We start from the raw sequence: 16,061 nt of genomic DNA, 5'->3' as shown, positions 1-16,061 counted from the left end.
CTCCTTCTTCCTCTCCCTCTGCTGCTCCCCCTGTTTGTGCATGCTCTCCTCCTGTCAAACAAATAAAATCTTTGAAAAAAATCATCAAGTCAACTTAGAAATTCTCTGAAAAGTTATTGCTACATTAAGTGCTTGGGCATCTAAGGTACTCTGTACAAAAATTCTTACTCTCACAGGAATCCTATATTTTAGTACTGCTAGCAGAATACTTAAATATGTCTTCTGGGGACAGAAAAGGGTGGAATGTGGAAAAGCTTTCCTTAATTAGAGTTAGTTAGTTTTATATTAATAGCTAACATTCAGTGCTTACTGTTCAATAGACAGTTCTTGCTGTTACAGTTTCAGCTTTACAGATGAAAGAACTGTGGGGGCACAGAGATTAAGTTATAGCCCAGGAGCAAAGCAAGTAAATGATGTTGGAGAATTTTTCACAGTGAAAATTGGTTAAAGAAAATTTAGGGGGGTTCTTTTATTGTATCTCAATATTTTTTCACTGTTCTGAACTAGAGCACTCAGATTTTCCTTAGACTTGGATGGTTCAGTAAAACTGGCAAACTGAAGGTCATGTTCTGTAACTTTCCCTCCTTAAGGATTTCTTTTTCTTTTTTAAATTTTATTTAGTTAAGGACGGTGTGCACATGTACCTGTAAGCAGGGAGAGGGAAAGGGCAGAGGGAGAGAATCTCAAGCAGACCCTGCACTGAGTGGGGAGCCTGATGGCAGGCCTCAGTCTCATCACCCTGGGATCATGACGTGAGCCAAATTCAAGAGTTGCATGCTTAACTGACTGAGCCTCCCAGGCACTCCTGAAAGCACTTTTTATATAGAATTTTGGAGGTGTAATTTACGAATGATATAATTATGAAATTTAAGGATTCAGCTTGAATAGTTTTTCTATTGTGTATTTATAATCCTCACCCTGAAACAGTTGACCCTTGGACAAGATGAGTTTAAACTCTGGAGTCCACTTGTACATGGATTTTTTTTTTTTTTTTAATAATACAGAATGGTGTTGGAAATGTATTATCTCTTTATGATTTTCTTAATATTTTCATTTCTCTAGCTTTATTTTACAAATACAGTATATAATACATATAACATAGAAAATATGTATAATTGGACTGTTACTGGTTAAGGTTTCTGGTCAGCTGTTGGTTAAGTTTTTGGGGTGTCAAAATTTACGGAATTTCAACTGTGGGTGGGATGGGTATCTGCGCCTAACTGGGAGGGTGAGTATTTGAGGTCAACTTTACATACATTTCTCTAATGTATATCTCCAAATACTCAATTATGTTAAACCATTAAGATAATAACGGAAATGTTGGAAACTTGGTAAATGATAGGGATTATAGTATTGTCTTCAGAATTAATAACTGTTAAGAAAAATCTACAAATGAGATGGAGATCAATTTAGCATGTAAATTTTTAGCTTTACTTTTTTTCTTGGCTTTAGGGGGATAACCAGAAATAAAATATTTGTTAATGGTATAATCAAACCAATAAGCTTTCTTTATTCCTTTAATTTGAATTATATAGGTAATCTTGAAGGAGGGGAAAGAGAAGTTTTAGAGGTGGTCTACAGACTATAATTTTTCTTATGTTTGATACATAATTTGGAGGATTTTTATTATATTGCATAGTAATATTGGGTGAGAAAGTAATATTTGATAAAATGTCTTTTAGTAATTTATCTTATAATGAGACTGCTTGGCAGTGTCTAAGGATGCAGTTAGGTTGATATTACTGGTCTGGTAATGACATTTGTAATATTGACTGGGAATTCAAGAGCAGATGGTGCTCGAGAAGTAGGTGCAACTGGAATAGAAAAATAGGGGTTTGCTTAAATAGGGGTTTGCTTAATGTATTCTTTGATTTGTCTGTCTTGTGCAGGTTCCCTTTAAATTGCTTTTTATATTGTGGATGTATTATATATTTTGGATAATAGAGGGAAGCAAAACTTTCTTTTCAGCCTCTTTATGTATTAGAAAATATGCAAGCACAGCTTAATGGAATGAAAATGATACTACCAGTTTCCGAGGAATTGGGAGAGCTATCTTCCATTTGTGAAACTCGTGGGATCTGGGAATGTGATGGAATCACATTGGATTTTTTTTTTAAAGATTTTATTTATTTATTTGACAGACAGAGATCATAAGTATGCAGAGAAGCAGGCAGAGAGAGATGGAGAAGCAGGCTCTCTGCTGAGCAGAGAGCCCGATGTGGGGCTCAATCCCAGGATCCTGGGATCATGACCTGAGCTGAAGGCAGAGGCTTTAACCCACTGAGCCACCCAGGCACCCCAAGAATCACATTGGATTTTTCCTTTTATTTGAGGTTGGGTCAGATGTTAGTGATTTTTAGAGTAGCCAATCCCTTTTAAGAAAGGAAAATTTATATGGGAACTGTAATACATATTTAAAAAGCGCAGTTGCTTGGGTTTATAGAAAGTAATGGGAAATACTAAAACTTGAAAACCATAGGCTTAGATGACTGTTAGTATCTTCTCCTGTCTATATCCGTAGCTTTGAAGTTCTGAAAAATTAAGGATCAGTAAAAACATCTGAAATTACCTTTTTTTTTTCCCTTTGGGACTGTGAGCCACACAAGAAATATAACAATTTCTCATTCTGCCTTAGTCTAAATACATTAGTTTAAGACCTAAGATCCAGATTCTTGTTATTGATATTCTCTTAACCATGCTTACAGGTAAACTGCTCTCCAATATGAGCTATGTTTTGATTGTATTTTGTATTGATTTAGTGCCTGTAATCTGGAGAAAATACAGACTGGCCTTGAACTAATTGCTTAGATTTTGGTGAAGAATAATACAATGCACTAGATAAGGATAAACAGATCTCCACAGATTGTTCAGGATTGACCAATCCGTTGTTCTGCCTGTCCTTTGAGAAAACTGAAGTAAAATTTCTTGGCCTCTTTTATACTCAAATTGATCTGTACATGTCTCTCTGTTTACCTATGTGTTTAACTTCAGGATGATTTTATCTCCTCAAATGAAAAGTTGGATTATATCTCATGCCAGATTTTTTTTCCGGAAAGTTTTGTTTTGATAATAACTGACAGTAATTGAGGACTTACTGTGTGTGTGCCAGCTGCCTCTCTTAATATTCATAGATCATAAGGATACTAACTTTAAATCATGATTTTGAGGTGTTGAGATTATTTTGTTGATAATAACATTTTGTTTACCTCACCCATTTTTAGATTATTTTCGGTGTCATCATGAAGTAAGCTCAGAATTTTTAGATTTTGTGGTTCTTGATTAAAGATACTAAAAAATTTTCTGATTTAGTTAGACTAAAAATGTGATTATATGTGCCTCTATGTCAAAATTTATCACTCTTGAATCTAATACTGCCACAAATAAGAGTGTGTTTAGATGGGACGCCTGGGTGGCTCAGTTGGTTAAGCAGCTGCCTTCCACTCAGGTCATGATCCCAGGATCCTGGGATCGAGTCCCACGTAGGGCTCCCGGCTCTTTGGGGAGCCTGCTTTCTCCCTCTGCCTGCTGCTCTCCCTACTTGGGCTCACTTGCTCTTTCTCTCTCTCTGACAAATAAATAAATAAAACATAAAAAAAAAAAAAAGAATGTGTTTGGAATCTTAGAACCAGAACACTCTTTTTTAAAATTTATTTTTTTATTTTTTTATTTTTTTTTAAAGATTTTATTTATTTATTTGACAGAGAGAGATCACAAATAGGTAGAGAGGCAGGCAGAGAGAGAGAGGGAAGCAGGCTCCCTGCTGAGCAGAGAGCCCGATATGGTACTCGATCCCAGGACCCTGAGATCATGACCCGAGCCGAAGGCAGTGGCTTAACCCACTGAGCCACCCAGGCGCCCAGAACCAGACACTCTTAATTGGGTTTAAAAATACGGAGAAGTTAACGATAGGGTGCATGCTGGAAATATGTACCTTTGGTTTTCTTTTTTTTTTTTTTTTAAATATTTTATTTATTTATTTGACAGAGAGATCACAAGTAGGCAGAGAGGCAGGCAGAGAGAGAGGAAGAAGCAGGCTCCCTGCTGAGCAGAGAGCCCGATGTGGGGCTCGATCCCAGGAGCCTGGGATCGTGACCTGAGCCGAAGGCAGCGGCTTTAACCCACTGAGCCACCCAGGCGCCCCTGTACCTTTGATTTTCTTATATTCATTTTGAAGAAATTGACTGTTGGGAATAATGAATTCTTTATCGTGAATCGCCCCCTTCCCCTCACTATTCATCTCATTGCAATAAATTTGACTAAAAATCCTGTCTGTGTGGGTTTTATTTGTTCTTATGATTTTTTAAAACCAAGAACTGTTCTTGTGCCTTGTTGTACTTTGAGTTGGTTTTATTTAAATGATTATATTTCCTCCCCTGCCACTTTCCTCCTTGTACTTGATATTTCACGTTGAACATACTTGACACTTTTTTCTCCCCCAGGTTGAATTGACCAAAGCAATGGTTATGGAGAAGCCTAGTCCCCTGCTGGTCGGGCGGGAATTTGTGAGACAGTATTACACGCTGCTGAACCAGGCCCCAGACATGCTACACAGGTAAGACATTTTTTACCCTGTGAGTACTTATTACTACTAGAGTCTCTTAATGCATCATGCACCTTGTAGGGCTGTTGCATAATAGTGCTTGGTACATAAGAGCCAGTAAATAATTTCTGTTAAAATTATTTTTTAAAAAGATTTTTAAAGATTTATTTATTTATTTATTAAGAGCGTGAGCCTGCACAGGTGCTAGCAAGGGGAGGGGCAAAAGGTGAGGGAGAGAATCCCAAGCAGATTCCCTGCTGAGTGTGCAGCCCATGGTAGGACTGTCCCATGACCCTGAGACCATGACCTGAGTTGAAATTGAGAGTCAGATGCTTAATTGAGTGAACTCCCCAGGTATCCCTAAAATCGTAATTTTAAATAGAATATACAAGTAGAAAGAAATTAAACTAAGTTACCTAAACTTCCCCATTATCAGAAAAACTGTCTGAGAATGTAAAGGTATATTTATGCTTTTGTTTGTTTTTTTTTTGTGCTGTTTTTGATGAACCTTGAATATTTAGTGAATGTGTTGAAGACTATTCCTGTAATGATACTTTTGTGTTGATGTGCTTTTAAAAAATTGGGGAAACTTCAGTGGAAATGGTATAGGCTTGTAAATTAAGTTTATGAAGTAAACATGGAAGTTTAGTAAAAACCATCTTTGCAGTTTTTTTCTCTATATGCGGATTTTTTACATACTGTCTTTTAGCTTTTCTACTTGATAATCTGGGGTCCTCCTTAAGGGTACTGCATGTATTAACATTAATTTTAGCATCTCATTTTATAGAGATGTAGCATACTTTAATTCCCACTGATGAATTTTTCTTGGTTGCTTCCATTATTTCCTCTTACAGTCTTACATTATACAGGATTATAAATATGTCTACTTACGTGGACTTGTTAGAATGATTTCTTGTTTCTTTTCTTTATTTTTTTTTTTAAGATTTATTAGAGCAAGAGCGTGCAGGTGCTTGGCAGAGACAGAGGGAGAGGGAGAGAGAGTCCTAAGCAGACTTCTTACTGAGTGTGGAGCTGGATATGGGGCTCAATTTTATGACCCTGAGATCGAGACCTGAGCTGAAACCAGGAGTTGGACATTTACTAACTGTGCCACTGAGGCGCTCCTAGAATTTTTCTTAGAGTTTCTAAAAATGTGTATTTGCTGGACCAGACTATTTTCCTCTATACTTTGACGAGCTTGCGTATTAGATACTACATGCTTATTGGGTGCAAAAGGAAATTTTATAAATTTGTTTTGAATTTTTTTCTGAAAATGGAAAATACCTCATATTCTTTTAAGGCTTTATAGTTTTCCAATTTTACATGTTTCTTATAGGTCTTTACAAAAACCTTTAGTAAAGCATTGTTAGGATAGCTTTAGCTTTATTTTGCAGATAAAGATGGTAAGAGGTTAAAAATTTGCTGGTGTTGACATGACTGTTAACTGATTGAACAGGTTTTAAAGCTTTTTTCTTTTTTCTTTCTTTCTTTTTTTTTTAAGATTTTATTTATTTATTTGACACAGAGAGAGAGATCACAAGTAGGTAGAGAGGCAGACAGAGGTGGGAGGGGGAAGCAGGCTCTCCTCTGAGCAGAGAGCCCGATGTGGGCTCCATCCCAGGACCCCGAGATCATGACCTGGACTGAAGGCAGAGGCTTAACCCTTTGAGCCATCCAGGTGCCCTATTCCTTTTTTCTTTTTATGTTTTATGTCAGAATTTGATTCGGTGCCCTCAGGTTAGATAAGTTTGGAAATTTGAAAAGGAGCAGGAGTTGAAAGATAATTAAATGAATCAATATGTTTCTTGTCAATATTGATATATATTGACGCCAGCACCTCTTTTTTCACATTTATCTCTGAAGTACAGCTTAGATACACAGGCATATCTCATTTTATTGTGTTTTGCTTTATGGTGCTTTGCAGATATTTTGCAAATATTTTTCAAATTTTTTCATTATTGTATTTTTTTTTTTTTAAGACTTTATTTATTTATTTGACAGACAGAGATCACAAGCAGGCAGAAAGGCAGGCAGAGATAGAGGGGGAAGCAGGCTCCCTGCCAAGCGGAGAGCCCAGTGTGGGGCTCGATCCCAGGACCCTGGGATCATGACCCGAGCTGAAGGCAGAGGCTCAACCCACTGAGCCACCCAGGCGCCCCTTCATTATTGTATTTGTTTTTTCTTTTTTTTTTTTTAAGATTTTATTTATTTATCAGAGAGAGAGGGCGAGAGAGCAAGCACAGGCAGACAGAATGGCAGGCAGAGGCAGAGGGAGAAGCAGGCTCTCCGCCGAGCAAGGAGCCTGATGCGGGACTCGATCCCAGGACGCTGGGATCATGACCTGAGCTGAAGGCAGCTGCTTAACCAACTGAGCCACCCAGGCGTCCCCATTATTGTATTTGTTAATGGTAATCTGTGATCACTGACCTTTGTTGTTATTATAGTTATATTGGGGTTCATGCCCATCCATATAAGACCATGAACTTAATGTTCAATGAATGTTTTGTGTCTTCGACTCCTCCCCCGATGGCTGTATCCCATCTCTTCCTGTTCCCTGAGACGCAACAATATTGAAACTAGGTCAGTTATTTAACCTTATTATAATTGCTTTTTACTGTTAAGTGAAAGGAAGAGTCCCATATTTCTTCCTTAAAAGCTACAAGTAAGCTTAATGAGGAGGGAATGCTGAAAGCTAGGACAGGCCAAAAGCTAGACCTCTTGGGTCAGTTAAGTTCTGAGTGCAAAGCAGAAGTTTTTGAAATTAAAAGTGCTACTGGAATGAACACACAAGTAATAAGAAAGCAGAACAGCCTTATTGTGGATATGGAGAAAGTTTGAGTAGTTTGAAGATTGAATAAGCCACAACATTCCATTAAGCCAAAGCCTAGTCCAGAGCAAGGCCCCTACTCTTCAGTTCTGTGAAGGCTGACAGGTGACACAGCTGCAGCAATAGAGTTTGAAGCTGGCAGACATTGGTTCATGAGGTTTTAAGGGAAGAAGCTGTTTCCATAAACTGAAAGTGCGAGGCAAAGCAGCAAGTGCTGATGTGGAAGCCGCAGCGAGTTCTTCAGAAGATCTAGCTAAGAGAATTAATGAAGGCGGCTACACCACACAACAGATTTTCAGGGTAGATGAAACAGCCTTATATTACTGGAAGTGATTCATGGGAAGATGTCAAAATATCAAGATGAACAGGAGTGAAGAAGTTGATTCCAGCCCTCATAGATGATTTTCATGGGTTCAAAACTTTAGTGGCGGAAGTAACTGCAGATGAGGTGGAAATAGCAAGAGAATGAGAATGAGACGTGGAGCCTGAAGATGGGACTGAATTGCTGCAATAACTCTAAGACTTTAACAGATGAGGAACTGCTTATGGATGAGCAAAGAAAGTGATTTCTTGAATGGGATCTACTGGTGAAGACTCTGTAAAGATTGTTGAAATGGCAACATGATAGGTTATTATATAGAATGAGTTGTTAAGGCAGTGTCAGGATTAACTGAGGATTAACTCACAGTTTCGAAAGAAGTTCTGTGAGTAAAATGCTATCAAACAGCATCACACACTGTAGAGAAATTGTTAGTGAAAGGACGAGTCAGTTGATGGGGAAAACTTCATTGTTGTCTTTAAGAAATTGGCATGGCTACCCAGCCTTGTGCATGTTCCACCCTGATCAGTCAGCAGCCATCCACATTGAGGTAAGATCCTCCACTAGCAAAAAGATAGGGACTAACTGAAAGCACAGGTGATGGTTAGCAGTTTTTAGCAATATAGTGTTTTTTAATGTATGTGCACTGTTTTTATAGAATTACTGTTGCACACTTGATAGACTATAGTGTAGACATAGCTTCTGTATGCACTGGAAAACCAAAAAAGCTTTGCAACTCTATTGCAGTATTCTCTTCCTTGTGGTCTGGAACGGAACTTGAAGTGTCTGTGAGATGATGCCTATAATGAAAAGTGGATTAGCCAGGGGCGCCTGGGGGGCTCAGTGGGTTAGGCATTTGCCTTCCGCTCAGGTCATGATCCCAGTGTCCTGGAATCAGGTCTTGTGTTGGGCTCCTTGCTTTGGGGGGGGGTCTGCCTCTCCCTCTGCCCATCTCTCCCCCTGCTTGTGTGTGCCCTCTCTCTCTGACAGGAAAAAGTGGATTAGCCATCAGTGAACTGATTCATTGGCTCACTCAAGCCTTTTATAACTTTAAAATTTGCAGGGTATACCTGGGGTAACTGTGGGCCCAAATCTGTCCTCTTTTGGGGAGGGCAGGCAGAACCAGGATGTCGAATGACATGTATGGATTCATTTGTGAAAAGTTGTATACCTGTAGTGTAGCTATCAAGAAATTCTAATAGCAGTTATCTCTGCATTATGGCACTTTTGGTTGTATCTGTCAGGTTTTCCTGATCCAGTATTAAAATGAAAACAAAACACTTGAGGATATAGATGAATTAAAGCTATGGGAACTTAAAATTTGAAGCTCTTAATGCATCAGCAGAATTGTTAAATTACTTTTAAACCTCAACTGCATGAGTTACTGGGTTTTTATTTTATTTCACGTTAAGTAGGCTCTGTGCCCATCATGGAACCCAACGTGGGGCTTGAACTCTCAGAACCCTGAGATCAGGGTCTCAGCCGAGATCAAGAGTTGCACTTAAATGACTGAGCCACACACCTGTCCAGTAACTGGGTTTTTCTTGGAAACCCCTCACGTGCATTCTCAGATCTATAGAAGGATTGGACTCTCCAAGCCTATGAGAGGGTATAGATGGCCTTACCTGTATCTAAACTGCCTGTTGGCTTTTAGAGTGAAAACAGAAACTTCTGTTTGATTCTAAGTAGCCTTCCTGACATGAACTAAAAGATCTTTACCAATACAATCATCCTACTGTGAAATCTGGAGCTTATGTCTTATAAAATAAGTGTTCTGCCTCGTTGACCAAATCTGTTTCTGTTCAGCAAATATTGAATGGCATGAAGGAGGAGGGTAGATCTAAGATTCTATACAGAGATGAAAAAGAAAACACATCTTGCTTTCAGGAGTCTGCCATTGAGGCAAGTGGGTACCAAACAAAAAATAAGTATCTAGTCTTAGGCTACTTGAAACTGACAAGAAAATTGTCTCTCTGTTTTTCAGGTTTTATGGAAAGAACTCTTCTTATGTCCATGGGGGATTGGATTCAAATGGAAAGCCAGCAGATGCTGTCTATGGACAGAAAGTAAGCATCCCAGGCTTTCTGCAGCTTGTTAATGCAACTAGAAAATAACCCATACAATTGAGGCAGATATGTATTTGGTAGATTTACTGATACTTAAAGATCAAATTTCCAAATTTCTTTTTTAGAAATTTGGTATTCGTAATGATTTGGTAAATACAGCCATTGGAAAGCTCAGAGTGTCATATTTGTTCATTTTGAATCCTGTAGTCTGAAGGTTTTTTGTTTAGGAGATATTTTGTTTTAGCATGAGGATCATTCATTTAAACATTTTAGGTATGTCAATTCAGGACAGTTTTAAAAAGTTCAAGGTGGTCACTGGGAATAAACTGTTCTAAGGCAAATTTAGAGTATGGGCTGTGTAGTTTGTAATTTAAGTATGCAAATTAACTCTACTTGTGTTGTATCAGGAAGTTCTTTGTTGTTGGAAATTGTGTAAATGTTACATAAGTCATTAACTCCTGCTTTGATTCCTTAGGAGATCCATAGGAAAGTGATGTCACAAAACTTTACCAATTGCCACACTAAGATTCGCCATGTTGATGCGCATGCCACTCTGAATGATGGTGTAGTGGTCCAGGTGATGGGCTTGCTCTCTAATAACAACCAGGCTTTGAGGAGATTCATGCAGACATTTGTCCTTGCTCCTGAGGTATGAAAAAAGAAACAATGAAAGTTTGTGCATATCTTTTAAGAAACTATTCATTTTGAATTTCAAACTTAGAGAAAAGTCATAATAATAGTACAGTAATTCATACTCCTTACCTAGAACTACTGCCAGCACTTGCCTGTATGTTTGTAATTCTTTTTCTGTTTACCTGTCATTTTAACTCAAAGTCATTTGAAAATAGGTTGGAGACATCAAGCCTAGTCATCCTTAGATAATTCAGTGAGCATTTCCTAAGTGTAAGGTATACTCTTTCATAACCATAGTACAGTTACCAATTTAGGAAGTACTGATGTTAATACAGTTAGGATTCTGTAGCCCATATTTAAATTCTGGTGTTTGTTCCAGTAATATCCAATGTATTTTTTTTTCCTGGTCCAAGATTCAATCTGAAATTACACATAATATGGCTGTCATGTCTCTTCAGTCTCCTTTAATGTGCAGTAATTCTTTTTTTGTTTTTTATGGCATTGACATTTTTAAAGAGCGCAAAGTACTTTGTAGACTATCTCAGTTTGAATTGTCTATTTCTTTATGATTAGATTTAGGTTATACACACATTAGTCTTTTAGTGCCTCACATTAGGAAGGCACTGGATGTCATTTAGTCCTATCTATTAGTGATGTTAACAATTAATGACTAAGTTAAAGTGATGTCACCACGTTTTGCCACTGTGAAGGTAGCATTTTTATTTTTCTTACTAGTAAATTGTGGTTGCTGTCTTTGAGACTGTCTTGTTCTTCATCAGACTTTGCTAGTTTTAGCATCATTGTTGCTGGAGTCAGCTGCCACTCTGATGGTAATAAATGGTGATTATCAATTTCTATCATTTGGTATTAATTAGTTGGCATTTTACAGTACTCTGCCTTCTATCTGCTGTTATTTGTGGAGTCTGTTTATTTCATGGATTTAAACCACTAATTAATGTCTGTGAACCACTAGTTAATGTCTAAAATACCCCAGATCTATTAAGTCTGAGCTCCTTCAAGCTGGCTTCTGTTATTTGTTTTGGCAAAGGGACCACTTCATAACTTTTGTGAAACAAGATGTTTTAGTCTCATCTCGGACTCTCCTTGCTCCAACCCTAGTGCTTGTTTGGCATCTGCTATTTCTTCAAGGAGTCCTTGTTCTTTTTACTTAACCATGCTTGTCAAGAAAGGGCCACACGTTTATGTTGAATAATTACATTTGTACTGTCTTCCTGACTGGTGCAGACTGAATGGAGTCAGGGCACCTATCTGCATAAGCATGTGGAAGTGGCTCAATAGCAATTAGATGTTTTCTCTAGCATTGTCCTTAAGATAATTTTCTGTCTGGAATGATGAATCTAAAGCCCCATTCTTTTTACTGTTAGAATATACTTACTATCTTTTTACTGTTAGAATATACTTATTATCTTTTTGGAAAATTACAGGTTTTTAGTCATGAATTTTAGAGGATGGCTTAGATTATCTGTAGAATGAAACTTGATGGACTTCTAACTATACAAAGAATCATGTGGAATATGATTACCAATTATTTCCAGTTAAAGTTCCTTTTCTTGTTAAAGAGGAAGAATCTAACATTATCTTAATATGATGCATTGTTACATGAACTGTCTCAAAGCAAATACTAATACTCAAAGCTGTAAGATGGTTTTTTTTTTTTTTTTTTTTTTTTTAACAAATGAGACAGTGTTAGACACTGAAGACCTGGTTAATGACATAGTTGGATTTATACTCTGATGTGTCTTACCTAGTGTGGGCACACCTTTCAGCTATACCATCATTGAGCGCTTATATCAATATTGTTGGATACAGATTAAAGGAATTTAAATACCTGCTGCGGTTGGTAGTTTGTATTTATTGTTCAAAAAATGATTTGAGGTATGCGGCATCTTATATACTTAGACTTTTACCAATGTTTGGATATTCGTCTGGTGGTATTTTAAGGAAGCAATATATTTGACTGTGGTTTTTAATGGCTATAATGTAGAGCAGGGTTTTTCATGGTGTTACTAATAACATTTTGGGCAAATAATTTCCTTGTGGCTGGCTGTTCTGTGTATTGTGGGATGTTTAGCAGCACCCTTGCTCTCAAGCTTCAGTTGCACTCCCCATATGAAAACTGAAATCCCTCCAAACACTGTCAAATGTCTTCTCTTGGTGCATATTTTCCATAGCTGAAATCACTGGTGTAGGGTGGTTTGGCTTTTTGAAAGTCTGCTGAATAAATGAAAAGTTTTTTTTTGGCATTGCAGGGCTCTGTTGCAAATAAATTCTACGTTCACAATGATATCTTCAGATACCAAGATGAGGTCTTTGGTGGCTTTGTAACTGAGCCTCAGGAGGGTAAGTTACTTGTCTAAATTTTTTTTTTTTTTTTTTTTATGTCATGCGGTTGACTTGAAGAGAGTGTGGGTTTCTTGAATGTTTTTACTACAGTCTATATTCTTCATTAATAACTTCTAATTGTCAAGATGGAGGAAGGGTCTGAGTTTTTAAACCTGTGTGGAACTAATAGGTTAGCTTTTTTCTGGAAGACCTAAAACTCCTTAGTAATAGGTAATTACTCACTGCAACAGTATTAAGCATTTTTGCCACAGTTTCCACAGGACACCATGAAGTCCAGATGATACCTTCATCGGAGTGGGGTTCATTATAGGAGTGGAACCTTAAGTTTAAGGAATCAAAATCTTTATAATGGGCAGTAAACATACCTGCCCTGTGCTCTGGAGGGAGACACTATTTTTCTGAGGCTGTTTGCTGTATAAATGTTCTTAAAAGATAGTTTGTAACAAAGGGTAGCGTTGCCGTAGTTGTAATATGTGCAGATACATGAGAAACCCATGACGAATTGTCTCTAAACACTAGTTATAGTCAGTATATTAGTGTTTTCTGTATGGCTGAAATGAGTCTTAAGTGCTTTATATTTACTGTGTAATACAACAGGCTTATAAGTAAGTACTTTAAGTACTGTTCTCATTTAATGGATTAGGGCACTGAGATGCAGAGAAGTAATTTGCTTGATACTGTATAGCTAGTTAGGTGGTAGAGCCAGCATTGGATTATGGACAGTATGACCTCACACTCCCATGTTCGTAACCCAAACACTGTAATAGCCTTAATTCTGTCCTTAGAGCCTTTGCCATGATACCACCAAATTGCTGCATTTGCTTTATTTATTTATTTATTTCATTACTTCTTTTTATTTTAGTTTCGTATGTGAGATAAGTGATTCCATACTTCCATGTAATACTGTTGCTCATTACCCATACACCTCTTAATCCCCAACACGCATTTAACCCATCCTTCCACCCACCTCATTGCTTTTTTGATAATGATGAGCATTGTGAAAGTGAATATAAAACTGAACTATGAACAACATGGAGCACTCCACACACAACCCCCCCAAATTGAAAGTCCCAGTGTAACTTTTCATTCTACAAAAACTGAACTGCTAATAGCCCATTGTTGACTGGAAACTTTACTGATAACATAAATAGTCAATAAACACATTTTTTGTATATGTATTGTATACTGTATTCTTAAGGTAAAGAAAAGGAAATACTGTTAAAACCTTTATAAGGGGGAGCGCCTGGGTGCCTCAGTCATTAAGCGTCTGCCTTTGGCTCAGGTCATGATACTAGGTTCCTGGATCTAGCCCTGAGTTGGGCTCCCTGCTCAGCAGGGAGTCTGCTTCTCTCTTTTCCACTCCCTCTGCTTATGTACACTCTAGCTGTCTCTGTTTCTCTCTGTAAAATAAATAAAATTAAAAAAAAACTTTATAAGAAAGAGAAAGTACATTTATAGTACTGTAGTGTATATATTTGTCAAGAATCTATAAGTGGACCTGCACAGCTCAAACCCTTTTGTGCAAGGGGTACCTGTATTTGAGAATTAAATAAGCACTAATTACTTGAAATTTGTTTTCTTACACAGAATCTGAGGAAGAGGTAGAGGAGCCTGAAGAAAGACAGCAGACACCTGAGGTGGTACCCGATGATTCTGGAACTTTCTATGATCAGACTGTCAGGTAAGAAAAACTTTGTTCAGCTGTCAGGAGCTGCATGAGAATTTGATTGTCTTGTTTTCCTCTTTGTTGGAGGGAAGTCATATTCTCTCAGAATTATGTCAGAATAGAACAGTATTTCTTAGAAAAAGGTTTTGCTTTTGATTATCTGAGCTGAGAAAAGTGCTATGACTTGCTTGGCAGTAAGTGAACAATAGGTTCTGGGATTTCTTATCAAGTAATACATGAAGGCATTGCATTAGGTGCTTTGGGGGGCATAAATTTGTTCAAGGACTTAAAGATCAGGCATACATTGGTAAAAATTCAGACATGAATTAAATAGCAGTTAGTTTCATTAATTAACTCAGACACTAAATGTGTGACTGTTTGAAGCTGTGTTTTTTCCTCTGCATCCAGAACAGAAATTTGGTAGGAATAGAAAGGAGTATCTACTAGATGCTACATGATATGAAACTGTTGGTGTTAGTATTTCGTGATTAAAGGATATTTTTATGTATTTCTCAAGGTGTGGTGATGGACTATAACCACATTACTCACCTGGGTTGCTGGTTGAAAATAATCTGTTGTCCCACCAAAAACATGCCAAATGCCCCCCCCCCCCCCGTTTCCAGGGGGAAAACTGCAACATTAACATTCATTTTGATTTAAGTGCTAGTATTCTGAATTGTAACTGGTTTCTTTATAATGAGAGGCTTTTTTGATGGTAAAAATTGCATAATATAAAATTTACCTTCTTAACCATTTGTAAGTGCACTGTGTAGTAATGTTTATATGCACATAATTGTGCAGCAGATCTCTAGAACTTTACATCTCACAAAACTACAACTATACCCATTGGAAAACTCTTTTCCCCTTCCTACAGCCTGTTAATCTTTTGTTATGTGTGGTAGGTAAATTGTGAGAGTTTCTGTGTTGTAACAGAAACCATAATTTGGTTCATTTCAATTTATTTTGATGTATTTGCTTATCAGAATTTAGAAAATCTGATTGCAGTTAAGATTTGGTCATTGAGTGCTGTATGAAAAAGTTGTCTTGTTAATATTCAGATATGGAATTCCTAGATTTTTTTTGGAGAGAGGGAGCTATTTTTTGGTTCAGGTCTCTATAGTTAATAAATACTTGGGAATTTCTTGCTAAATCAGTAGAGGCAGAATGATATTTCTCAAATTTTCCTATGAAAGCAATGACTTAGAAGAACATTTAGAGGAACCTGTTGCTGAACCAGAGCCAGATCCTGAACCAGAACAAGAACAAGAACCTGTTTCTGAAATCCAAGAGGAAAAGTCTGAGCCAGCACTGGAAGAAACTGCTCCGGAGGATGTGCAGAAGAGTTCTTCCCCAGCACCTACGGACATAACTCAGACAGTACAGGAAGACTTGAGGGTATGCAGTGTGTCTTCTTACTCTGTTTCTGGTTTATTTTTAAAGATCTTTCTTTTCCTTTATTATTGTTACATTGGCTTTTGTAGGCACACTTTACGGTTCAGGGAAATTTCTTACGTATTGAGCCATACCTCAGATAAGAAGTAAGTTGCATATCATTTTATATAAGTAACTGTCCTCCCCTCCCAAGGCAACTTGAATACTTTATATTAGAGCAGAAATTTCAGATGCTATTTTATCACCATATCCTT

The 16,061-nt window shown here is 37.4% G+C and overlaps 1 protein-coding gene across 3 annotated transcripts in view; it reads left to right on the top strand.

Moving 5' to 3' along the window:
* G3BP1 (G3BP stress granule assembly factor 1) overlaps positions 1–16,061 on the top strand; it is a 36,923-nt gene that overhangs the window by 8,785 nt on the left and 12,077 nt on the right. For all 3 annotated transcript variants that reach the window (XM_032337247.1, XM_032337245.1, XM_032337246.1), the window contains 6 exons: positions 4,440–4,552; positions 9,671–9,752; positions 10,228–10,401; positions 12,656–12,746; positions 14,337–14,430; positions 15,609–15,810. In XM_032337247.1, coding sequence (XP_032193138.1) covers positions 4,458–4,552; positions 9,671–9,752; positions 10,228–10,401; positions 12,656–12,746; positions 14,337–14,430; positions 15,609–15,810 — 738 coding nt within the window. In that variant the 5' untranslated portion in view covers positions 4,440–4,457. The remainder of the gene's footprint in view (positions 1–4,439; positions 4,553–9,670; positions 9,753–10,227; positions 10,402–12,655; positions 12,747–14,336; positions 14,431–15,608; positions 15,811–16,061) is intronic.

This window comes from Mustela erminea, chromosome 3 (assembly GCF_009829155.1).
Source record: "Mustela erminea isolate mMusErm1 chromosome 3, mMusErm1.Pri, whole genome shotgun sequence".
NCBI lineage: Eukaryota > Metazoa > Chordata > Mammalia > Carnivora > Mustelidae > Mustela > Mustela erminea.
The sequence above is the reverse complement of the archived record's forward strand: the minus strand, read 5'-3'. Positions and strand labels throughout refer to the sequence as shown.